At 28.0% G+C, this 26,232-nt stretch overlaps 3 protein-coding genes across 8 annotated transcripts; 1 reads left to right on the top strand and 2 right to left on the bottom strand.

The window, feature by feature from the left end:
* Nucleotides 1–1,620: 1,620 nt before the first annotated feature.
* Nucleotides 1,621–14,602, bottom strand: LOC126839262 (neurabin-1-like). 4 transcript variants are annotated; one of them, XM_050574456.1, is made up of 24 exons: nucleotides 14,302–14,602; nucleotides 13,809–14,064; nucleotides 12,630–12,909; nucleotides 12,378–12,554; nucleotides 12,135–12,306; nucleotides 11,720–12,079; nucleotides 11,473–11,600; nucleotides 10,686–10,706; nucleotides 9,645–9,782; nucleotides 8,511–8,700; nucleotides 8,250–8,396; nucleotides 7,927–8,187; nucleotides 7,230–7,397; nucleotides 5,888–6,037; nucleotides 5,758–5,811; nucleotides 5,433–5,585; nucleotides 5,099–5,263; nucleotides 4,900–5,028; nucleotides 4,576–4,827; nucleotides 4,297–4,495; nucleotides 4,073–4,225; nucleotides 2,687–2,827; nucleotides 2,512–2,621; nucleotides 1,621–2,443 (listed from the first exon to the last, which is right to left on the bottom strand). In XM_050574456.1, exons 2-24 carry the CDS (start codon nucleotides 14,062–14,064, stop codon nucleotides 2,168–2,170), a joined length of 4,080 nt encoding a protein of 1,359 aa, XP_050430413.1. In that variant the 5' UTR covers nucleotides 14,302–14,602; the 3' UTR covers nucleotides 1,621–2,167. The 4 variants fall into 4 exon arrangements, with proteins under 4 accessions (XP_050430413.1, XP_050430412.1, XP_050430414.1 ...); XM_050574455.1 differs by having other exon boundaries at nucleotides 1,625–2,443; nucleotides 12,378–12,563; nucleotides 14,302–14,601; XM_050574457.1 differs by lacking the exon at nucleotides 10,686–10,706 and having other exon boundaries at nucleotides 1,625–2,443; nucleotides 12,378–12,563; nucleotides 14,302–14,601.
* A 4,128-nt stretch (nucleotides 14,603–18,730) lies between these two features.
* LOC126838887 (respirasome Complex Assembly Factor 1) lies at nucleotides 18,731–22,636 on the bottom strand. 3 transcript variants are annotated; one of them, XM_050573665.1, is made up of 5 exons: nucleotides 22,305–22,616; nucleotides 22,111–22,214; nucleotides 21,917–22,046; nucleotides 20,585–20,637; nucleotides 18,731–18,749 (listed from the first exon to the last, which is right to left on the bottom strand). In XM_050573665.1, the coding sequence occupies exons 1-4, from the start codon at nucleotides 22,398–22,400 to the stop codon at nucleotides 20,596–20,598; spliced, it is 372 nt and encodes a 123-aa protein (XP_050429622.1). In that variant the 5' UTR covers nucleotides 22,401–22,616; the 3' UTR covers nucleotides 18,731–18,749; nucleotides 20,585–20,595. The 3 variants fall into 3 exon arrangements, with proteins under 3 accessions (XP_050429622.1, XP_050429620.1, XP_050429621.1); XM_050573663.1 differs by lacking the exon at nucleotides 18,731–18,749 and adding an exon at nucleotides 20,850–21,026 and having other exon boundaries at nucleotides 20,534–20,637; nucleotides 22,305–22,636; XM_050573664.1 differs by lacking the exon at nucleotides 18,731–18,749 and having other exon boundaries at nucleotides 20,534–20,637; nucleotides 22,305–22,615.
* LOC126838888 (39S ribosomal protein L52, mitochondrial) lies at nucleotides 18,848–20,542 on the top strand. The gene is made up of 3 exons (XM_050573666.1): nucleotides 18,848–19,116; nucleotides 19,504–19,636; nucleotides 20,318–20,542. Exons 1-3 carry the CDS (start codon nucleotides 18,995–18,997, stop codon nucleotides 20,459–20,461), a joined length of 399 nt encoding a protein of 132 aa, XP_050429623.1. The 5' UTR covers nucleotides 18,848–18,994; the 3' UTR covers nucleotides 20,462–20,542.
* Nucleotides 22,637–26,232: the final 3,596 nt, after the last annotated feature.

Here is a 26,232-nt window from a genome sequence, read left to right as displayed (position 1 = left end):
TCAAAGAACACTGCTATACTGTCATACATGTGAACACGAATTAACAGACACAAACTACGACCAAATGATGGTTGACTAGAGACGTGAGAATCAACAGCGCCCTGTACCGGCATAGCGCGACGAAGGTCATGAATCCCCACCTAGCGCATTAATTTTGAGAAAATTGTAATTTTCAGATTTTTCCCTTTACTTACACTATTAGACCCACCTTTGTACCAAATTTCACGTTTCTACCTATACTGGAAGTGTTTTATAATTTTGACGATGAGTGAGTGAGTCAGTAACAAAAATTCAAATTTTGAAATCCTCCGATTTTAAAACCGCAAAATATTAAGGCTTCAATTTTAGACAGTGTCCTAAACTAATTAAGTTTAATTTAGGTTTCAAATTTTAAAAGTCCACCTTAAGAAGTAGCAGAGATATGAGAGTTAGAAATACCGGGTGAATTGGTTCGTGTAAAGATACACTGGCATTGCTAGAACTTAGCCGGCGCACTGCCGTGCGCTCAGATAAGTTCTTAATTTTAAGCTAAAAGTGATAAAAAAACTAAATATTGTTAACAAAAAAATAAAAAATTAGGGTTTCTTATCAAAACTACAAAAAAGTTTTTGTGTAATAATTGCAGTTACTTAGTTTGTTGCTGGATAATATATTAAATATTTATTACATAAATTCATTTATTCAAAGAATTAAGGTCACACGCAAGTTTTTTTATGCCTAATCATAGCGCATAATAAAAAAATAATTATGGTATTTATTTATATTGATAAATGATGACTACAAATTGCGACGTTTCCATAATATTAATGACCAATGTTCATTAAACCATGAAACCTTACAACTTAGTTGGTAAGAAAAGTAACCAGCCATAAACGGTAAACCTATCATTTATAATAACTGTACAGTATATGTGTATAATCGTATTTGAGTAATTTTTTTTCACAAAGTCAATTTTAATTTTAATGACTTCACTGGTGTTTAGGTAACATGCAGTTTTATTTGGTATATTATTCATATAACGACTAAAAAAATAATAAACAAACGGTTTTTTTTTAAAAATTGTTTTTTACACAAACATAAAATGTATTTCAATATTTTGTTTGTAGTATACATTAATGTTCTTAGTCTAAAAACTGTTAAGATACAAAATTAAAAAAAAAATTAAAACAATAAAAAAAAGTAAGATTATAAGTATAACGATTATTCAATAATGTTACAATAATAAATAAATAAATAAATCATAAATTATGTATACATTATACAATAATAAATATTTAACATCATTGCAAACATTTATAATTCAGTTCATTATGAAAAGTATAAATTATACATTAGTCTATAAGAAATGTTCATGCGAGATAATTTTTCTAAAATTGTATAAATAAATAATTTAAAAAATAAGTGATTAAACTTTAATAGAACTGCTAAATAATATAAATTGCTTGGTTTTGTCAGAAATGTAAATATTTGTTTTTTTTTTTTTTAATAAAAACATGCAATAATATTTAAAGGTAATGACATAGAAATTGAGTATTAAAATAACAAAAAGAACTATTACATAAAAAACAAACATAGTTTAGTAATCAGTATGAATTTGTTTAACATATAAATATACTATTGTTGTGCCAGGTATGCATGCATCGAAAATATCATAAATATTCAACGGATTTAAAAACTGTAAGTAGTGGAAAGACTAGAAATATAGTATATCTTTAATATAATTTAAATACTACAACTGTATTAAATTAACTAGTAATTTAAATAAGGGTCATCATAATATGCTAAAACAGTTGATGACTTTAGTATGTTAAATGCTTAACTTAAAATATATTTTACTTAAGAAATCTCAATTCATTAAAACACTGATCTTCTAAATAATATACATAAAAATGACTTGTAATACATATAAGAGTGATTTAATTAGTATACATTGTTCTAATACTGTGAATAATTAAGTACTTAAATTTAATGAGCAATTTATTTGATTCTACTCGTGAAAAATGTTTTTTTTTTTAAGTATTTCAAGAATACAAATATTTTTCTAAATGGAAAAATGTATTTTTTGTTGTACATTGATTGTATTACATAACGTAAAACAAAAAAAACAAAAAAACTTAACACTTACACTAAAGACTAGAAGTAAAAGAATAAAATACTTAAGGCAAGATTATTTACGTTTGCTTGCTTTTTCAGCCAATTTTTCTGCTTTTCTTTGAAGTCGCTCCTTTTCTTTTCGCTCTTTTTGTGTATGTCTTTTTTCTTTATCTGCTTGAGTTTTAAGATCTTTGAGTTTACGCTTTAGTCTATTTTTATCATCTCCAACAATACCAAAATGTTTAAAATCTTTAGTATCTAAATTTAGAAGTCCAACTCCTGAAACTTGGTGTTCCATAAATTTTGAAATGTATTGCTCAAGTCCTAATGCTAATAGCCACTGGCAAACCTGAAATAATTATTACAGGAAATTAAAAATATTATTGTATGAGTAAACTGAAGTCTTAATTTTCATACTTGTTCTTTTGACCATTCATGCACAGGAGCGTTGTGCCAAACATGTGTATTTTTTCTTTCTGTATTGGAACTGTCAGATAATTGTGAAGATGTCCATACATCAATGGAATCTAAAAAAAAAATGTTTAATAAATATTATTTATTAAGTTTAAACATTTTTTTTTTTTAAATATACCAGCTGAACCAATTATTTTTGAATTATTTAAATCAGAAGCATAATGTCCCGGTGAAGCACTTTCAGATGACGAAACTGAAGAAGGTGAACTCTGAGGTAGCTGAGTAGTATTTTGCTGCCATGATGTGTTGGCTTTCTTTACTAAATATTAAAAATATGATTTTTTTTTATATTTTATATATATATATATATACAAAAAACTTAAGCAAAATTTGTGGTTATATATAGTAAAGAAATAAAATAATATTGTCGTGTTGTAGCTGAGAGGCTTAACACGGCAGTGCTTCTATGCACTAGCTGTGGTTCAAATCTCGGTTGCTGGCCGGCCGTTTCTCTCACTGAGTGGGCAACTGTATGGAGAAAGAAACGGTTACTCGACTGGTGTGGAAGGAAGCGGAAAACCACCATATCGCCGCCCGGGTAGAACAATGACACAACTGCAATAATTGAAATTTTACAGGAGAACCAAAAAACCAAGTTATTTTTCACTAAAATGAATGCAAAATTAATTATTACAACTACAGTTGCGTCGTTTTTCTACCTTATACGTTCGCTATAACTTAACACATTAAAGCATTTAGTCCATTTTACCAAATTTTGCAGTTGTGTCATTGTTTGACCCGGACGGCGATATATCATCCACTTCTCTAGTATGTAGTACCTAATTGTCGTAAAAAAGTAATACACTATAGCGTACAAGTGTATTTTGATAGTAATGCTACCAAAATCATCGGGGCCCACAACAGACTTAGACCGATTAAGTTCTATATCAGGGAGGCAAAAGAAATGTAAAAAATAAGAAAAATTTGATAAACTGGTCTTAAGTCCATTATAAAACGTTTTACTCAAATTCGTAAAAACACGTATTGACAATGAGTATCAATTCCGGTATGACGACATTGTATAAGGAGATAGTATTCCTATAATCAATCTCGGTCTATGATTAGCCCTGAAGAAAGTCACATTGCTGCTGAAATACGTGTTAATGCTAGTGTATTATTTTTCATGTTAAAGTTCTTTTTAAATATTTAATTTTTTTATTTCTTCAGAATAAATATATATTCAGAAGAATCTTGAACCGGTTATTTAATTTTAAAATACATATTCATATACAATTTTTCCTTCCCTTCCATATGTAGTTAAAAAGGAAAAAGGTCACAGGTTGCGCAGAGTAAATTATTTCCAGAGTATTTTTAATTATGTATATTTATGTTCTCGCATTACAGACCGATTTAAGATTCTTCCGTACTTGGATATATTATAATTTTATACTCCTTCAATTTTGGAAAGTAATATACCTACAGACTAAATAAACTGCCTAAATTATATATTTTTGTAAAACGTATTACATACATTACACATAATATAACAAAATTTACAACTTACAATTTAAGCTAGCTTCTCTTATTTCATCTGCGAAAGAACTTGTTGAACTATTATGATCAGACGTATACACACTGTTTGATTCAGACAAACGTGATTCACGTTCAGCAAGTACAATTTTTAGCTGTTCAGCTAATGATGGTGGTGGCCCGTTTACTAAATTGCATTTTTAAATTGTTAAAAATAATTGTATTAAATTTGAATAACTCATTTTGTAAAAAGCATACAATTACGACAATGAGTGGACTGTTGAACTCGAGCTAAAAAGTGATCAGTCTGTTGAACTTGAGGCTTTTGAACAGAAGCATACTGTGGAATTTGTTTTTGTTCATAAGCTACTAGTTCATTAGAAATGTCTTTAGTTTCATTAGAAAATTCTAGGGGTTTAACTTCATCAGCACCATTAGCCTCCTCAATATTATAATCCTAGAATACATTGACAAAAGTTTCACAGTGGTAATTTAAAATCTTATATTTTATACACCTAACCACAATAGAATATTTACCAGACTACTATTAGATAATGATTTCCGAAGATTTGTTGGTAATTGACGTGTAGCAAGACCTCTTGCAGCTAACTCAGCTTTACTTTTTGATAATGAAACGTCTAAAAGCTCGTGTTGAGGTACAGCTCGGTCTAATTCTTCTTTAACAGGTAACTTTCGCTCGACTGTACCAACTTTTTCATCCTCAAAACAATCTTCCGATTCTGATAACTCTGCTCCTAATTGCTGAAGTAAAGGCGTCACAGGAGATGACTAATAACAAAAACATAATACTACACTTTTTGTAATGAATAAATATTATACTTGAGTAAAAAAGTCCCTTACCTTAGCTTTTTTAACAAGAGGTGTCAATGTAGATAAATAATGACTAGTGCTAGTAGTATTTTGAGGAAGTTGAACTGGAAAACCTGCACGACGTTGTGTTTCTAAAAGCTCATGTTCAACTTGTATTACCTTTTCAACAAAAAAATAAAAGCTTATGTTACCCATGTAGAAGATGTTATTAGGATAAAATGAAAATTACCCGATCTTTTAGTGCTTTAACTAAAGCATTATACTCAGTATCTTTTTCTTGCAATACTTGTAAATAATACTCTTCTCTGTGTATTAGATCTGCTTCACGTTGTTGAAATTCTTTTAAAATTTTCTTTAGCTTTAAATATTTTTTTTCCAAATTTATATATCGCTCCTATTAATTATTATTAGAATTAGACTTATATTAATACAAAATTCAATTACATAATATAATAAGATAAATTCTTAGAGTATTTAATTAAACTTTTGTGACAAGTTTATTTAGTATTTTAAGGTGAAAAAGTTGATTACATATTTTTAGAAAGCGAACTTAAAACAATTACTTCTGATGTTTGTAGCATTCCTTGATATGTCTCTTTATCTCTTTTAGCCACATACAAACATTTATCCAACTCATTCAAATGTAATCCAGACTGTATAAGTTTATCAGAAATTTCCTTTTTGTTACTGGCTCCATTCCACTCTAACTCTTCAACCTTAGAAAAATTAAATTCATAATAGTTGAATATCTTTAAAGTTAAAATATTATTTTATAACAACATATGTTAAAATAGCAAGCAAAATTAATTAGTTTAATTTATGTTATATTATTAGCAACTGGTAAGTAAGTAGCCCAGAAAACCCAGAGAGCATAATCATTAAGCTCACCCTGGTTTTCAGTTTGCTAACTTCATCTTCTGCTTTAGCTACATTTAAACGACTCTGTAAAATAAAATAAATTTATACTCTACTCCCCCCCAAAATAATTTTTTAAAAATAATTTGTACATATTACATACTTCTTGCAATAATTCTCGTAAAGTCTGAACTGTGTTTACGTCTTCTATTTTACTTATATCTTCACTTGATGACTCTGTTCGTTCATTACTAAATTGCTGGTTTAATGAATGTTCCAATTGACGTCTCTGAGTGTCTCTTTCTCGATCAGCCTAAATTAAAAATATACATTAATATTAAAATTAGTGGTTGACCCCAAATAGTTGATATAAAGGCGAAGTAGTAGAAGATATTTTAATTAAAAATTAAAGTTTAACAATAGTTAGCAAACTATTTAAGGATTTTTAATTTTTCAAAAATACTGATGGCTTTTGACATTTTATTGGCCATACATATTTTCTTAATGAAACACGTATATTTTAACAAATTTTAATTTATTTACTTGTAATCAAATGTTTTTTGTAAAGGGACAGCACAAACACCTATATTTAAGAGGGATCGCATGAGTAGGCAATTAAGTTTATTAATAAAATCCCTGATAACGGGTCCTATAATCATACTAATTCATATTTTTGTATACATATTATCCATAGCTATTTATTGTAATTTGGTTAGAAGCTGTATATGGTTTATCCATAGAGGTAACTAACATTTCTATTTACTCTTATGATGTTATGTTCATTATAAAATGTAATAATAATTAACTATTATAATAATATTTATAATTTAAAAACTAAAATAATACTGTTATAAAGATTATATAGGGAATTAAATTAATAAGTGGCGGTTCTAGCTTACAAGAGCGTGGACAGTTAGCTACATGAAATTTCTTTTGTGATAGCATTAAAGCAAAAACAAAAATTAAGGATTAGGTAGCTCACTAAAAAGTATAGTTTGCTCGTACAAAAATTGAGTCCTAGAACAATCACAGAATTACATTCGAAAACAATGTTAAATAAAAGCTAAAAGATGTTTTTTTTTTGATAACTTATAATTCAGTTTTCTAACAATATCAAAAATATTACATATAATATATATATACATATATATATTTTTTTTTTCTTTTAATAAAAGAATCAAAACACACAATGTGCACAATTTATACTTTTTATTTTTTCATAGTAATGTAATATTATTCATACTATGAAAAAATAATTTTAATACCACTCACATTGTGAAATATCTTTTTTCGTTGCCATATGGCAACATTAAATTTTTTAAAAATCCAACTAGAATTCTTTCTTTCTTTTTTTAAATAATAATAAACAAGCATCCAACATACCAATTATTGGAAGAAAAAAAACTCCGGCATAAATGGGTTAATTACATAAACACGGTCTTGACTGTGCTTTTAAGCTCATGTATGGGCATTATAATTAGAGTTTTTGAATTTAAAAAACTTACTTCCAATGACTGACGAATTAAATGAGCAACTTCACTATTTTCAGGATCAGTTTCTCTTCCAATTACAAAATTTACTTGGCCATAAGTATTCCTTAATACTGATGCTGCATATGCTTGTGTAACTCCAACTAATGATTTGTTGTCAACTTCAATTATTTGATCATTTACCTAAATTGTATTATCATATTACTATATTACATGTTTCAAAATAATGAATATTTTTAATTATTTGTGCCACATATGAACTTAACACAAATTTAAAATGTATTTAAATGTTTTAATTTGTTGCCTATAATTTAATATACAACAAACATTAGATTATGATTAGGTATAAAATTTAAAAAATATTAATCACCTCTAAATATAATATCACATAAGTGAATTATAATATTTGTTTTTTTCAATATTGAAATTAACATTAATTTTTTTAGAAATAAGAGTTTTAATAAAGATGAGTTCAGAAACTCTAATACATAATTAAATCTAATTAAAAGTGCAAGGATAAAAAATAGTGATAAGCCCTGTTGGGATTATTCAAATAGGACAATATTACAAAGGAACTAAAATACGGCAGAATTAGATTGTCTTAAGTGATTTAATAGAATTATAGTTGGGGACAGAACAAAATATTTTTTTAAAAATAAGTTAACATAAAAATCTAGACAAATTAAAGCATATTTTTCGGTAAAGGCATTACTTGAATACGGCCATCAGCAGCTGCAGCTCCATTAGGTGTGATGGTTTTTACAAAAATACCAAGTTTTTCAAGACCTGTATCAGCACCAACTCCCATTCCAATAATGGATAAACCTAAGCCTTCAGGACCTTTTAATAATGTAACTTTCATTAAGTCTAAACGCTCTACTCGTTTTTCTAATTCGTACTCAGCTGAAGCAGCAACAGGGTCAACATCTTCATTACGACGATCATATTCATCCATAGAAAATGTACTGTAAACCTGAATAAAAAAATTAAAAAAGAAGGTAGGGCAAAAATGAATTTTTAATTATTTTAACTCACCTTAATTGGATCAATACTGAATTTCACTTTCATGTTTTGTTTAGGTTGAATATGGCATTCGTCATCTAAATCGCGTTCTGGTAACCCAGGAACTTCCATCCAGAAGTGTCCATCTTCATAATAATGAACGCCACCTTCTTCAAAAATCTAATAATAAAAGCATCAATAATAAATGACACTTTATTACTCCTTATATTTTTAGGATGACCCATTACACTGTATACACCGTATACTTATATTAAAAAAAAACTGCTTAATTACTTCTTTGGTAGGCAACGGAATAAAGCCTTTGGATTTGTATATATCTCCATCACATTCATATTCTTCTATTTCAACACTCTCATTACAAACTGAAGTGTCTGTTTTTGATTCATTGTAGCTTTGTTCCCAAGAGTCATCCACATAAAAATCCTCCATATTATAGTTATTAATAGTTTCATTCATTTCTTGACTAAAATAAATATATCAAACATAAAAAAATAGCAGAACATTTTTTTTTCATAATATACTTAAAATGAATGGCGTTATGCAGAAAGCAACCATCCCACAAATGTACTTTTTGGATATAGTTGAATGGCGTTATGCAGAAGGCTGTTATCCATCAAAGTTATGAAAAACGAGAGTTTAGTAGAACGAGATAGACAATTTTAGATTACGTATTTTACAAAATACAACCAAACCAACATTGAAGTGCAGCGCTATCTATCATTGTTTTAAAATTATACCCAAAAAGTACATTGTGGGATGATTGCTTTCTGCATAACACCATTCAAATATACATGTGGATACTATTTACAATCATCATCGTCATCATGTAGCTTAACGGGCCATGAAGGTCCAACGCTACCATCATGAGATGGTTTCTTGACGAATTCGCTTCCGGGACGGGTTGTCAATCCGTCGCCGGAGAGGGGGATGGCGGTTCCTTTTTACCGGACGATTGCTCGCTCAGCAAACGGAGCGCCTGTGACCGAGTGTCGAACCGGCAACAGTGAGCGCTAACACACTGCCTCCTCCTCTTTACAATAAAATAGGTATATCTGAGTGGAGTGAGCTTGTAATATTTTTACAGCCCTCAGTTTAACTTTCTTTTTACACAGTTTTTTTTATAAGAAGGCAAGTGTTAAGAAATGAAAACACCACCCAAACTCACCAAGGTTCCTAACTTACAATTAGTTAATGAGTATGAGATTGATGGCCAACTAGCAAGAACCAATCAAAATGTGACATTGACGTTAAGTATTAATTAAACAGTAATGTTTTCAATTAGAAACCCACTTAAAACAAACCGAACAAATATTTAGACAACATGTAAATATTAGATCATAATCTACGTACAATATAGTAATACTATCTTATTAAAACAATAAAAATAGATCCACATAAAACAATAACCTTTGATTATTCGCATGTTCAGATTCCACTGATACAACCTCACTCATCCAGTCTGATGTATTCAATTTATTATCAGATGGCGATAATAACTTTTTAATTTCTTTGGCTTCTTCATCAGACAATAAGTTGTCTTGACTACTGTAAAATATAAATGATATATAGTTTATTTGAATTAATTAAAACTAAATTGATTGAGTGCAGTCACGGCTCGTGCATAATTAATAATTTTTTTTTTTTCATTATGTTTGTTCATACAATGTGATCTCAAATTCTCACAATTTTTTTTGTTTTTACCCCCTTTCCAACTTACGTTTTTTTGATAGCAACTTTTGAAACCTAAATGATAACGCATACATTTCTTTAACTTTTTTAATTGAGAATAATGTACTAAACATTTGACTGGTCGATAACCCGTTTTGGATAACTATTTTTAAAGTTAAGAGTTTAAAAGTTAGGATGGGAGGGGAAGTGTGGTTGGGAAATGTGTGCAGATAAAAATAATACTTCACTCCACCTTTGCTTCTACCCTAAACTTGAAACTTCAATAACTTATCTAATAACTAAAATAATTATCGACCATTTTTAGTACATTATCTTCTAATTAAAAAGTTAATGAAATGTATGCATTACCATTCAAGTTTCAAAAGTTGCTATCAAAAAAAAGTTGAGAGGGGGGTAAAAACAAAAACAAAAATGGTAAAAACTTGAGATCACATTGTATAAAAACACTATGTAAAGAAAAAATTGAATTTCTTATTAATCCCAGTGAGATATTGAGTGATTCAGGATAAGTTGATCACCTGGTATACTATGAAAAAGCTATTGATGGAGTACAACATAATGAATTAATAATGACTTTATGTAAATAAGGATTGAAGCCACTCCGAAATGTATACAAAAATTAATGTGTAACCATTATAATAGAGGATAATGATATTCTTATTGCACTCCTTTGTTATAACCACGAGCCGCTACAGATTGAAGGTTATTAAAAGAAATATTTCACATTATACACAATCAAAAGAAAAAACAAATACTTACATACTTTTTTTTTCCAGGATTCTTCAAAAAATAATATAAATAAACATGCAGCCAAATCATTATATGTAAAAGCGATGGAAAAAAACAAACAAACAAAAATAACAATCAGTTAATAATTTCCAAAATAAAAACACCTATCTTAATAAATTCATAACATATCATCTAACTTCACAACTGTACATACTGTTAAGCCTTAAGAGAATGTCACAGTAATAAGAAGTAAAGAATAGGCAGTTTTAAAATGATACAAAACTAACATTTTTATACCGAATACACCTAAGTTGTTAACTTTCATGTATATTGGTATTTAATATTTAGTTTTTACTTAGACAGGCCCTATATTTGTACCAAAACAATCTCAAGAGATGTACATTTCTGGGAAACTGGAGCAGTTTTAACACATATTTACTTTTAAAAATATTATAGAGTAAGAATTTGTCTTCATGTTTACGAAGCATTTTTTAATAATTTATTTTGCAAGATAAAATCTATTAAATAATTTAATAACATGATCCCTAGTAACATAAAAAAAAATCTTATGAAAATATAGTTTTAATCTTCCATTTTGTTTATAAGAAAATGTGCATTAACACTGCTCAGTTTTCTAGAAACAAGCATCTGCTGAACATGCTTTTTATGCGTAAACAAAAAGTTGTTTAACGCCCTCATAGAATGTTTAACTTGACAAAAAAAAAAAATGTTTACTGTAAATTAGTATCACAACTCGCAAGCTTACACTGATATTCACATGCTTAACAACAAAACATGTTTTATAAAATACACTTACTTTGTACTAAGTAATTGCTCAGCTTCATCTGGTGTCATCATATCTGGCTGTCCAGACGATTCAAGATCAATAATGTCTTCTGAACTTCTATTCAAACTTTTATCTCCCAAATCCAAAGAAATTTTGCCCTTAAAATGTTTTTATAAATTTATATTAGTATAATTATTCTTATGATATATTTACTTTTTTAAAGTAAAAGTAATTTGTTAAGTAAAGTAAATATGTTTATAATATAAAATAAATTTACTTCTTCAGCTTCATCATCATCAGTTAATTGAACATTAGTTAGTACATTATTTAAATCTTTATTCAGATCGGGCACACTAACAGCTTCTGAAGATATAAACCCAGAATCTCCTTCACTTTCTAATGGAGTAATTATTACTGGTTGACAGGCAGTATCTCCAATATTAAATTGGACTTTTGGTGTAGATGAATTGGCTTCATTCAAACTTAAGCTAATGTCTTCAATAATTTTCTCAAATTGATTATCATTAAATTCATTAATTGATGAGTTTAAACTATCTGCCTTTTCAGGGTTTATATAAGAATTAGATACATCAAATGAATTTTCTTGTTTATTAATAAGACAATTATCTTTTGGCTCCTAAAACATGAATAGAAAATAAGTTGATGATAAATTAATTAATATAGGTACCTACAATATCATTATATTGTTCTTCAATCTTTGTATTTTCTTGAACAGTACTTAAATAATCATCTGTACTTATTTCAATTGACTTTTCTTCAATTTGTTTACCAATGAAAGGTTCTTTGTATTGTTCTTCATTTGAAATAAGCTCAATTACATCATTGGTATGCATATTTGTTCTCCTATATCAAATATAAATTTAAGAAAGTACTTAATAGCGTAATTACAATATTAATGAATAATAGATACATACATATTTGTATCCATAGTATCTTGAGAAATAGATTTATCAATAACAAATGGAGGATGTGGCGGAGGACTCGAAGGATGAGCAACATTTTTCGGTAATGAAGATGTGGATGATGTTCTAGAAATTCTTTCAGTGTTAACATTTGGAGTCCATCCTCTAACTTCATTTGGACTAGGGTCACTGTTATACCTTGCAATGTGTTTAAAATAAATACAAAATATAATTAAATTCAATATTAATATTTTTTTAATTTACCTGGAATTGGAAGATCTTGGTGATTTAGAAAAATGTGAAGTCCAGTTTTTTTGTTTTTCTATCAATTCACGACTATTAAATTTCTTTTCTGGTTTTTCTGGTTTTGAAGGTTTTTCTGTCACTTTACCACCATTTAACTGTGAATGACTTTGTGCACTAGTAAGAACACCATTAGCTTTTAAATGATTTGATGGTGGACTAGGAGATCTTGAATTTGCACAAATACTGTCTTGAGAATTGCTCTGCTTTATTTTTTCTAGTAATGTTGTCTTAGTTTCCCCTGTAATTAAATGGAAAATAACTTGAACATATTTAAAGAGTAGTATTAACTAACACTATTAACTTTTAATTGTTAGATGAACTATTTATTTTCCTGTGTGTAAAAAATATTATTACTCAAATGATTGCTCATAGACCAGTGTTTCTTAACCTTATTTAAACTGCCACACCTTTTTTTCAATACCCCCCTACGTGAAAATGGGTTTTATTGCATGTAGAGTTCACAGTACCCTACTACTCAAAACTTACTCACTGCTATTACCGCCCAAAACAAGTTAGCTGCCCCACAGCACCTCTCACTGCCTCCGTTAAAAACCACTGTTCTAGACAAATTCATAAACCATAGTTATACAATACAGGTAATATATACCCTGTGTTTCTCTCTCCTTCATTAACAATTATACCTATACGTTTTATTCTGTCAACAGATATGTGAAAAATAGTTTCATTACATGGTAAATTGCAATATACCGTTAAAAAAAGCAACAAATTATTATAACAGACAACTAACCCTAATTCTATACTCTCTAATACTCAAAATATAATTTGAAGCACTTTAATTAGCATTTACAATTCTTTAATCAATTTAAATATTTCTACCATCTAGGGTATATACAAGGATTTTATTCGAAAATAACATCATTATTTTTAATGGCTTTAATTTAGTATGTTTTTCGTATATAAGAAAAATATAATTATTTAATATAATTTTGTTTTTCATAATCAACAAACATATATACATATATATATATATATATATATATATATATATATATATATATATATATAAATATATATGTATATTGCATATCAATCAAGTACACAATAAATAATAATTTTATTTTTTTTAGCAATGCAAAATTATTTGTAATACTATAAAGTATTAAGATTTTTTCTTACCAGTTCCTAATTTTTCAAATAATGCTCTAGCGTTATTAAATCTTGCTAAATGACTCTCAGTTCTCACAACGGTCACTTGGTTAGGCGTTTCAACTTTGGCTGGAAGTTTTTTCTCAAGGGTTGGCGAAACATTTTGCTTAACAGCCATTATATCAGTGTCTTTGGTCACTGCAGGCCGCTGAAAGATATTGGCGATCTGTGAAACTTTAGGGCCAACCATTCTGATTGACTTTTTATCTTCTGCTACAGTCGACATCTAAAATTTAAAACAGTAGTATAATGCAATACATGTAAGGTAATGTAAGCATAAGCAGTGTTATTTCATTGAACTCAGTATAAACAATGACATCATCAACAAAACCCAATAGTCTTGCAATTAAATCAAAACAAAATGTTACCCCCATTAGTGTTCTGAACCATTTTGAGGACAAATCAAGTGGGAAGTAAGAACCGAAATTCGCACAACAGACAATTATAATTAGTAAGTACTCACAGTTTAAAAATCGTTGTTTTTCGTACCATCATCATTTTGACACCACTTTGATATATTATGTACGGGTAGTACTCCGTGGCGCATATCTGCAAAAGTACGAAGAAACGTGATGCGTAGCAACAAGCGATTAATTTCACCTATTTGGAAATCATTTTTCCGCGAACCCGCAGTTCACACCAGAAGTAGTTGTCGTTGAACTCCACGACCCGCAGACACTCCAACAAAACATTGCAAATTGCAAGCGGCCGATAACAACAAAACTGGAGTCTGGATGTGTCTGTATTTACTATTTTGTAGCTCAAGAGTCACATAGGTTTTATTGCCTATTGGGAAACTATCGCGTAACTACGGCTGGTATCAGCGATGTTTCTCAATCTAGGGGACTGGAGCCATCGATTCTCATTTCTCATTGGCCACTTGTCAATATTTTCTTGAATAGCTTTAGTTTACATTGAACTATTGAAGTGTTAGTAGAACACAGATCATATAAAATTGTAGTAGTTTTAGTATAGAAATACTTTTCAAACACATGATGATCTTTTAATTTTAATAAATAACGATCATTCATTAATTATTATGATCAGGAGCACGAAAAATGAGCGGTGCGGCGAATGTTATGCATCGCTCATTTTTTGTGCTCATGACTGTAACGCTTACTAAATATATTAATTTTAATTTGTAGATAGTAATATTATAAATTATAATACAATTTCATAAAATATAATTGACTGTATGTGTGTGTTATTATCATAGAGTAATAAATTACTCGATGGTTATTGTTAATGCAACTATCATAAAAGTTGATCCAAAAAAGAGAATTATCCTAAAGTAATTCCAATTTCCACGTGCTTTTAAAATGTATTTTAAATATATTACGAGCTACTCTTTCGTAATATTTTATAATTTATACTAGAATAAGTAATAGATAGTGTTAACACCCTGAAAATACCACAAATCGGTGTTTTTACAACTTGTGATTTAAGTTATTAATACTATAGATGACATTTCCTAGGCCAATTCAGAATTCGAATAAAAAATCCAAAAATATAAATAGATCTCCGTTTTCTTTTTGTCAACTTGTTCCAAAATAATGTACCTAGTGTAATTTGTTAAATAAACTGTTATATTTTATGCATTAATATTTCCATACCTATTAATGTAATTATTATTCCTCCCCCCCCCTCTTTTAAGCTATTATATATGGAAGTATGTAAGTAGATTATAGTACACGGATAGTAGAATACATTATTTAGTTGCGTTAAAACTATAATCGTTTCCAGTTTTAACAGCATCTGCTTTTTAATGACTATTTCATCATTAACACTATTGACTATAAATGTAGGGAATTGTTCACTAGTCATTAAGATGGTCATGCAAGACAATTACGAATTAATGAGACCATATAATAACGGACCACGTAATATATATATATTCTGCCCTGCTAAGCAAAAATGCCATAACTCAGAAAAAAAAATGGAAAAAAACCATTTTACTTTGTTTAATCGTTTTTTTACAAGTTTTTTTGCCCGAGTTACGGCATTTTTGCTTAGGAGGGCAGTATATATAATGTGGATCATAATATGGTTTAATAGAATATGGCTACTATATACGTCTATAATATACGGTACCTATACCTGTTGTACCTAACCTAAGCTATTGTGGCTCTTTCGACTTTTATAGTTAGTTTTAATTTTTAAACTATGACTTGAGTTAAAGGCAATGGATAATGTGATGTTCTCTTTCTTACCTAGATCATTCAGTCTGTCGTGAGCGCTGAAGATGACAACATTGTTACCGAAATACAACGTATTCGCGGAGAGTATATAATTTTTATGCTTAAGGGTTTTTATTATTATTTTATTAGATTTTATAGGCTATTGAATCTATTGTATTGTCCGATAATAATTTATATATTAACAATATAAAATAATTTACCATATTATATTATTGAGATAAATTCAAATTTTATACCATTTCATATGAATCGTGAATGTAATAAAATTGTAAAACATAATTTTCTGTACTAGAAATTGGCCCTACTGTAAATAATTACTCCCGACCTTATACTACTATATAGACAGAATATTCATGTAGTTCCAGCGAGCCAACGCACTGCGCTGACGGCGGTACCTGATGACGTCATGAGGCGATCTCCTCATGCACATTTGAGTTCCCAGTTTAAGAGTATGGTGCACGCACGTGTGGTTTATCGTCCTTTAGTAATACGCATGACGATAATCATTTTCTCTTAATATCGGGCTATCAAAAACAAGGGTCGCTTTGTAATGCAGTATTTAATTGTAACATTGGAAGAAAATTCTTCTAATGTTACAATTAAATACTTCTGGAAGTACTTTTTTAGTGAAGTCATATTATAAATGTATTGTATGTTATTGCATTAACTAATATAGTAATCCGTTATAAACAATAAATACAACAAAATAATGTTGTACAATTCCTTAAACAATAATTTATTCCTCTCGCAGTGGTGTCACTGCTACGACAATAGTCGTGCTCGCACCACCCGCCTGCATCCTACCCAGATGCTCCGTCTAGGTTTGTTTATATATCTGTGGGTATATGCTCCCCGAGACGTTACTCTGGGGAGCACGACACGGAGCCACTCGACAAACAGCCACCGAAAATCGACACGGAGCCACTCGACAAACAGCCACCCGAAGAGATACCAACATGTACAATATTTATGTAAAATGTACGATTATTATTTGTGTATGTTGTGCGGCCGACACCACATATTATAACAGAGTAATAGCAAAAAATGTAATTTCCAAATTGTATATAAAAACAGTAACTTTGTAGAAAATATTATATTTTTATTAAAACCCCTATTGTATAGTAAACATTGCTACTATGTTCATTATTTTGTTACTAATATTTCAATTTACTCAACAGGATTTATTGTTAACTCATGCTATTATTAATAATTATTGTTTCTAAATACTTTTAGTCTATTATTATAAATAATTATACATTTTTATATTATTGATACTTATTTATTAATATAATACATAGGTAAAAAAATTATGTATATTGCAACGATATTAATTGAATAATATTTTAACTTGCTTTCATGTATTACAATTAAATTACAAATATATTTTAAATATAAAACAAATGAAGTTATTGAACATTGTTTAATTTGTGTGCATTTTCATGAGTATCGGAATGAACTATCCATGTATATATTATATATACAACTAAAAAGTATTTGATAAAGGTTTTTACTTTTTATTGACTTAGAACTAATTATTAAAAACTCAGAAGCAGAGGGTTAGAATTAGATAAATACCGATATAAAAATCCAAAAAAGTACATTTTTAGCTAATTGGCAAATGTGTATATTTTCCACCCATTTGGCTTATGCTATAGGCCATCTATATAAATTGGATTTTTTTATCTGATTTATTATTTCTATTTTTATTATCTATATATATATATATATATATATATAAATGAATGTATGTGTGTGTGTCCCTCACAATTTTCATCAGAGTTTGTAGAAAAACAGCATTATATATTTATTTTGTGTTAATATATGTAGAATCATAAAATATAAATGAATAACCAAATTATAAAAAATGATTAACATGTATTGCTTTATAATAGCCCGTAATACTTTATAATATTAGCGGGCGCGATAAAACATTAATATTTACTACTAAGTCATCCTCAAGTCTCAACAATGTGCATCGGGCGAGCCAAAAATTGTTCATTGTTCGCTATAGCAAAATCCCAAACTAGTCAAATATTAGCGTGATGAAATTATGATGCAAATTATTTATTATTGTGTTATTGCCTATTGGAAGTTGTAAAGTATTTAAGTAAATGTGTTTAATTTTATTGTCGGGTATCGAATAGTTTCGTATGAGGTATTCACGATGTATTGTTTTAAATAGATAGGTATAATACATCGGTATTAAATAATTTAAAAAAAAAGTATAATTTCATTGAAATTTAATCAATGAACATTCTGCTTTACTTATTATAAAACGTGCAAGTATGTTTTGAAAAACATTTTTTTTTACAAACTCAAGAGACAATTTATTGTTGGTAAATTATCATTATAATATAATATTGTAAATATTGTTTCATATACTTTCAGTTTTTTTTTTATATAAATTTCAATAATAGAAACTGATTTGATTATAACTTAAATAAAAAAACTCAAAACAGGAGACAGGTCACACAGTGAATTAAAAATAGTTCAAGCCTTATTGCATTAATTGTGAAATGTACAAGTTTTCCCCTTTAAATAAACAATACTAGCCGCACAACATACACGAATAATAATCGTGCATTTTTTATAAATATTGTATATGTTGGTACCCCTTCGAGTGGCTGCTTGTCGATTTTCGGTGGTTGTTTGTCGAGTGGCTCTTTGAGGTGTAACCTTACTCTGTGGGGTAGATCACAATTCAAGTACCAACCTAAAACCCAGACGAATAATGTATTATCAGTATAAATAAATAATACACGTCGTGATAATAATACCACACATTAGTGATTACAGATTAGATTAATTCTGTGATATTACTGAATGTATATATTACTTATTAGTATACCTAAGTCCTATACTCATTCATAAATTACATTTGAATTTCTCATTTTTTTTTGTTTCTAGAACTGGCCGACCTCTGTTGATGGTGTGTAGCTAAGGTAAATACAGAGCAAAATGATATTTTTAAAACAAATTGGGAAATTAAATTTTAATTTTAAAAACATATTTTCAAATGATAAACTTCAACTTTTTTCAACAAATCAAGTGCTTAGATTGGATTTGTCATGGAGAAGATCGTAAGTAACGATTCACTACTTAAGTAAAATCAGTTAATTCATAATAGAAATAAATATAATAAAATAATAATAAAAACCCTTAAGCATAAAAATTATATACTCTGCGAATATGTCGTATTTTGGCAACTATGTTGTCATCTTCAGCTCTCAAGACAGTCTGTCAGTTAAACTCTTATTTTTTATTAGTTTCTTGCAAAAGTAAATAAAGTATCTCTAACTTTTGAAGAAATTAAGTTTAAGTGTATGGAGTTATTAATTATAAATATAAATTTGACAGTACATTATATTTAGGGAAAATAGCATTTCGTAAAGTTAATTTATGTCATTATTTATGTATGATATATTATTATTTATTTGTTTTATATTTAAATGTCCATGTCATCACAGAAAAAAACTGCCACTAAACCCGATGGATAGAGGTATTTTAACTGATGGTGCAGATTATGTATTTCTGGATGGTCGACCTACACCATTTGGTATGAGAAGGAAACGCAAACTTCTACAACAAAGAGAATATGCTGTAAGTTATTTTGTTATAAATAAAACATATCAGTAGGTACCTAACCTAACCTATATAGTGGTGGCGTAGGCTAAAGACTAAAGTACCCAGGGGCAAGACATTTTTTGCACCCTATATTACATGTTAACGTGTATAGTAAAACTTACAAAATCGCCCTAAATTAAAATGCTCTTTGGGCAGCTGCCCCTCTGCATCCACGGTAGTTCGCCCCTGTACCTATATTTATAATATATTTGTTCAACCTTCTAGGTTGATTAACAACAATTTTTGGTAAACAATGATATTTGTGTCATGGGGACAATTCAGGTTTGGTGGTTTCTGGTTGCCTTCTATACCTGGGAGAATCGCTATTTATATCTTCAGACAGTTGCCCACCCAGGTGGTTTGTTTATAAAAGAGCAACCCCATTAATCCATTTGACAACATCGCCACATCTATATTTTAATTTTATTATTAAACTTATTACAAATAAAAATGAATTAAAAAAAGTTAAGTTTTTAAGTAAATATTCATTTTAGCTAGTACACCAATTATTTATTAAATTAATTCCTTTAAGGTGTCATTCTTTTGTTGAAAAATGTATTATAGTATTTAGGCTTAGCATCCTTTTTATGTATTATAAAATTAGTAATATACGTATATTTTAATAACACATTAAACATATGTATTATATTCTTCTAGAAAAAAATTGTTGAACTGTCAGAAAGTTTGGATCTAGCCAAGGAACGTTACGCCAACAAAATAAAGGAAAAAGAGGAAAACGTTAAGAGTATTTTAGATAAAAAACTTCAAACTAAAGGAGCTAAATTAATTGTTAAACAATAGTTGTTATTTATGTATATACATTCAATTATGAATATTATGTACTTGATTAGGAAAAAAATAGAAAAAAATATATACTGAAAATTATATTTTTATTTATTTCCATTTCCAAATTAGATAACTTACAATTCTTCGATTCAGTCAAAATGCATGCCGGAATATACAATTATCCACATTACCTGTAAAAATAAAATAATAATAGATTTAGACTTAAGTACGAGTTTGTACTTTTTACTATATTTTTGGTATTTTTGTATTATACACCAGTCATTTTTTTAAATTAAAATGTTAATAGTAATTAGATTGTGGACTTATTAATTTGTTTAACAAAAAGTTTGAAATATATAAATAAAATTGTTACAACTACACTCCGTTCCAAAAGAGAACATACCGATTTTGCACATCACGGCTGGCGGCTGCTGAGAGGCACATTTCTCCCACTCTTATCGAAATGTGGCGCTGATAGTACCTGAAGGTCTGTCCGATTCACAAACCTAGCCAAAGCACGTTGGGGGGGGGGAGGTGCTAGGCGGGAGATGTGTGCCGCCGAACGTAAACTGGTTGACGCCTATGGTATGTTCCATTTGGAACACATAGTATTCTCACTCACATTTGATGACCGAAATATATACAGGGTGGCCCACAATGATTTGACAAATGAAATAACTTTTGTTCTTGTGAATATTTTTGAGATTTTTTATTTTATTACATTTTTAAATTTTTGTCATTTTATTCAAAATAATTTTTAAAAAAGAATTGGTGAAAAAATTTTGTTTTATTCATCCGTTCATGAGTTATATTTATTTGAAATTAAGGATGACGGGTGATGGGAGGTGGAGTGCGGTAGATAACGCACGCAGATAAAAATAACTATGCGGTTTACTCTAATGCACTCTACCTCTCGTAACCAGTAATCCTTAATTTCAAATGAATATAACTTTTGAACGGATGAATAAAAATACAAATTTTTTTCACCAATTCTTTGTTAAAAATTATTTTGATTAAAATGGCTATCTTGAAAAAAAAAATAATTAAAAAAAGTAAAACAGGTAAGTGCAATAAAAAAACGTGGTGCTTATAGCGCAAATGAGTATAAATTATATAAAATGTAAAAAAAAAAAAAATGTCAAAAATATTCACTAGAACAAGTTATTTCATTTGTCAAATCATTGTGGGCCATCCTGTGTATATACTTCAGTAATCTTGAAATGATTAAACTAGGGCTCTTAATATTTACCGGGTAATATACAAAACCATATACCTGCATACATGATTTTTGTGATTGTTTGGTTCTGGTACCCAATTTCCTAATTTGGTTTCGATTACCAATTTTTTTTTTTCAAAATGGGTACCTTTTCTTAAGTTGTATTAGGAACCCAAAATGTTTGAACCCAGGTATCAAGAGCTTTAGTTTCAAAAACATATTTCTAATGTGGTAATTTAAAAAAAATATCTTACTAAAAATCCAGCTAACGAAGTAACAAATCCCTCTTTGGTCAATTCCCAAGCCCCACCAAATTCTTCTTCATCAATTTTTTGGAAATTTGTAAAATATGCATATAATACAGTAGCATTAAGCATAATGAATCTAGTAACACACACATTTTATTTATACATTTAAAATATAATATTTAAATTTAATTCACACTTACAATCCCAATCCAAATAATCCTTTTAGTGGTAATAAGCCCCATAGTATACCAGCAACAATACCCATGATTTGTCTTGTCCAATAAATAACGTCGAGAAATTCATCCTGAAATAATTAATTATATTATTATTATTATTATTAAATATAAACTTATACATTTTAAGTAGAAAGTAAGAAATTAAAAAAAAAAAGTACTTTATCAGGCCATTCTGAATTTTTAGTCGTAGCTTTTTTTAATGTATACCAAATGGACTTCTGGGTTGGTGCTTTTTTTTCTACTGGTCTGGACATTTTAAAGTAGCATTTATAAATATTTTATATTTAATTTTAATTTTTTATTGAATGGAAGTTGGTAGGTAAACTTTCTAACCAAATGACATTAATATTTTGCTCAAATAAAATAAATGTTAACGTTAATATCTACCATCTAATATCTACAAGAATCTCGAAGACGGGACGATTTACGGTTATGATTTCTGATAAGATATTAGATACCCCGATCATGGTCACACATAGATATATATAATGAACTAGATTGCTAACTGTACATACCACCAAAAGAGAAGATTGAAGCAGCCACTTTCCGCCATCTTGGTGGGAATTAGAACCTTATCACGCGAGAATTATATATGATTATAACAATCACACATATATATAATATTGATATAATAATATATGCAGGTATATATTATATGCATTGATAACACACATAAATCCCACCAGAATGGCGGACCGTCGGCTTCAATTCTTATCGCTAATTAGCAATCTAGTTTATTATATATATCTGTGGTATACAAATATACAATGTGTTTTTATTATATAATATAATAAGGTGTTATGCGGCTAATATAGTAAGATTAAATATCGTATAATATAATTTATAAAGCGGATAACTATTTACTTAATATACTTCATAAGTCATAACCTTTGCACTAGGCGTTTATAACGTAATACCACGAAATAAATTAATAGATTTATGAGAATAATTAGATATATTAAAAAACATTTCTATATTTTTTTAAAAACACTCGGAATTCACTCGTGTGACCGGTCTTCTGTGTTAAATTTTATTCTCTCGAATGTCAAATCTTATAATTGAGGTATACTAATAATAATAAAATAAATAAACACTGAAAAATTGTAGATCTCCTATCCAAATAAGGCATAATAGTTTATTTAAAACAATATATTTTTTTTAACTCATCAATTTGGCTGTACTAAGTTAATAAATGTGTTTACTTAAGAGCGAATATTAAATCTCTGAAACATACAACAGTGATAACTGATAAGTCTGAATAATAATTAGTAAACAAAAATATTTTATCTAAGTTTTTCAATTTTTATTTTCATCACTAAAGCGTGCTGTAAATTGTAATATCTTTTGATTTATATTATTGCAAAATATTTGCATTTTTTAATTATATGCTTTATCTGATCCATCAGTTAAAGTATAGGATATGACCATTAATTTTTGTTGTCATATGTACACTATAATGAATAAAATTATATAGGTATCATACTTGGGGTTAGGTTAAATCCTTAAGGTTCGTTTAGTGGATTAAATAAATAACAGTACTTTTAAATAAAGATACATACAGTTTAAGAATATGATTGATATGTAAAATCTACTAAATTTTTACTTTTATTTTTAAAACACCAATAAAAAAAACAAAAACAAAATCGATTTAAAAACCATTATTCATTAAATTATAATATAAAAAGTAGGTACATTTTAAAAACAAACATAATGTGGTGTTACTAATATTATAGTGTATGCATAATTATAACATTGAAGAACCTTATTTTTGTGATCGATATAAAATTGATTTAAATTTTAAGAAAGTAACAACGGTTATGCTCAAAAAGGTAAAGTATATAAAAAAATTGTAAATGATTCACAATACATTTTGAAAATTATCATAGACCTGTTACTTGTGTTAAATATATCATATAATATTATATCATAAATATGAAAAATAAAGTTATTTATGTAGTTTTAACCCCATTTATACTCATTTCGTAAGAAATACATCAACTCTGTATTATTATTATTATTGAGTAATAATATAAAAAAGTAAGTTTCTAAAAGTCAATAGCGTAAGTACATAATTTCTTAACTCAACAACACATTCTAGACAAACATAGTAGTAGGTAAATATAATACAAAAATAATTATTGGTTGAACTTTTTTCATGTTAATCAGATCGAAGTTAATTGAGTAAATGAAAATACAGGCATCAAACAGTTTTCAATTCCTCATTGGAATAAATACCTAGAAGCTATGTAACGACACTTGACATTAGTGCCTCCTACACATATATACACTTATTGGTATAAATATAAAAAACACCATAAGTTGAAAATGAATCCATTATTTCTATTAATAATATATTTTAAATGGAATTTATAAATCATACAACTATAAAATATAAAATAATATTTATAATTTATACAGGGTTATGCAAATTTTATGTTACAAAAATTTTATCTATGAAAAATAGTTTTAGAAGATTTTCAAACAAAATCATTATTATATAAAATGATCAAAATTGATAATTGATTTGCCAATTTATTACGGAATGATAAAATGAAAATACCAATTGTCGATAACCAGCTTTCATTAAATACTTTTTAGTTTAAGTTATTAGGGTTTAAAGATGTGGGCTGGAAGTGATGTAGACAATAATGTTATCTATATCCACACTCACCCGCACTTCTTTCTTCACCTAACACATTAAATGCTGATACTTTAAAAAGTATTTTTTTAAATTAGTTATCGACCAATCATTATACTTAATGCATCAATCTGCTCTTAATAAGGAAACCAAATATGTAGGTTGCTATATGACTTTTCAAGTTATTCTTTAAAACTACCCCTTGTACAAATAGTTTTTATTCAATTATTATATATTATTTTTGATCATTTTATAATAACATTTTTTTGATAATACAATTATTTCATAGCAAATTTACTATAACGTGAAATATGAATAACTCAGTTTACATTATTTAATGGCTACATTATGTACATTATATATGTATAATATATAACAGGTACTCTTGTTACACTTAATTAAGTGTTTAGTTCAGCTTACTTTTGGCTTCTTATTATTATGTATGGCTAATAAATCTTAAAAAATCAATTAGATTCCTACAAGTTAAAAAATAAAAATACCTTCAATTTTTTTAAATAATCAAGTTAAACATAGGATCTTATAAAAAAAGCTAAGAAATTAAGCACATAAAAAATGAAATAATATATCACAGATTCAAAGATACTTCAATGATATATTTTTTAGGTCATTAACTAAAAAACTATTTGATAACAGATCATAAAATCCACGGTATACTAGTGTTAAATAAAATCTATCAAAAATGGTAAAAAATATATTTGATTTTAACAATAGGCATACATTAGTGTTACTTTCCTATAAATTAAACGTGTATATAAAATTTTAAGTAGTTCTGGAGTTTTTTTTTTTTGATAGTTAAATTTTGTAATATAAATAAAGTATTGTTGAAGGATCAAACAATTAACATAGTTATAGATGGTACACAGAGATAGGTAGACTAGATACAATTTTGTTTATTTTATAATGGGTCTTATATACTTAAAAAGAATTTAAATAACTTAGTTTGACAATTTTTAGTATTTAATGATAAATTATATAATATTAAATATATATTCAAACTATTCGAATATTTGCATTTTTTAAAATTAAATATATATGTGCGTTATATATAAGGTTTTCTTTAAAATAGTTATATTATATTGATTGTTATAAATACATCAGCAGCTTAACTTGTAAAGGACGTACCTCCAAATTGGTAAATTGCTTAGGACAAGTAAAAAACAATCACTGTTACTATAGCAAAACCATTTAAGAAAATAAATACTCTTTATCGATTTTTAGAAGGATACAATTATGAAATCAGAGAATTTTTATTTCGTTAAACAATGTGCTTTTTTCTCCATTAAAAAAAAAAAATACTCACAAAATTGAAAATTGTAGATACACCCTTAATGAATTAGGCCGAGGACATACAGCTATTATACTTATACATTATACAAGGCGATTTTGTGTGTTATTAAACATCAATTTAATAATGTTGAAATTTAAAA

This window comes from Adelges cooleyi, unplaced genomic scaffold (genome assembly GCF_023614345.1).
Source record: "Adelges cooleyi isolate 19-005CV unplaced genomic scaffold, UGA_ACOO_1.1 ACOO_flye_CR_arks_rails_tigmint_CR_PRNA_30, whole genome shotgun sequence".
Lineage (NCBI taxonomy): Eukaryota > Metazoa > Arthropoda > Insecta > Hemiptera > Adelgidae > Adelges > Adelges cooleyi.
The sequence above is the reverse complement of the archived record's forward strand: the minus strand, read 5'-3'. Positions and strand labels throughout refer to the sequence as shown.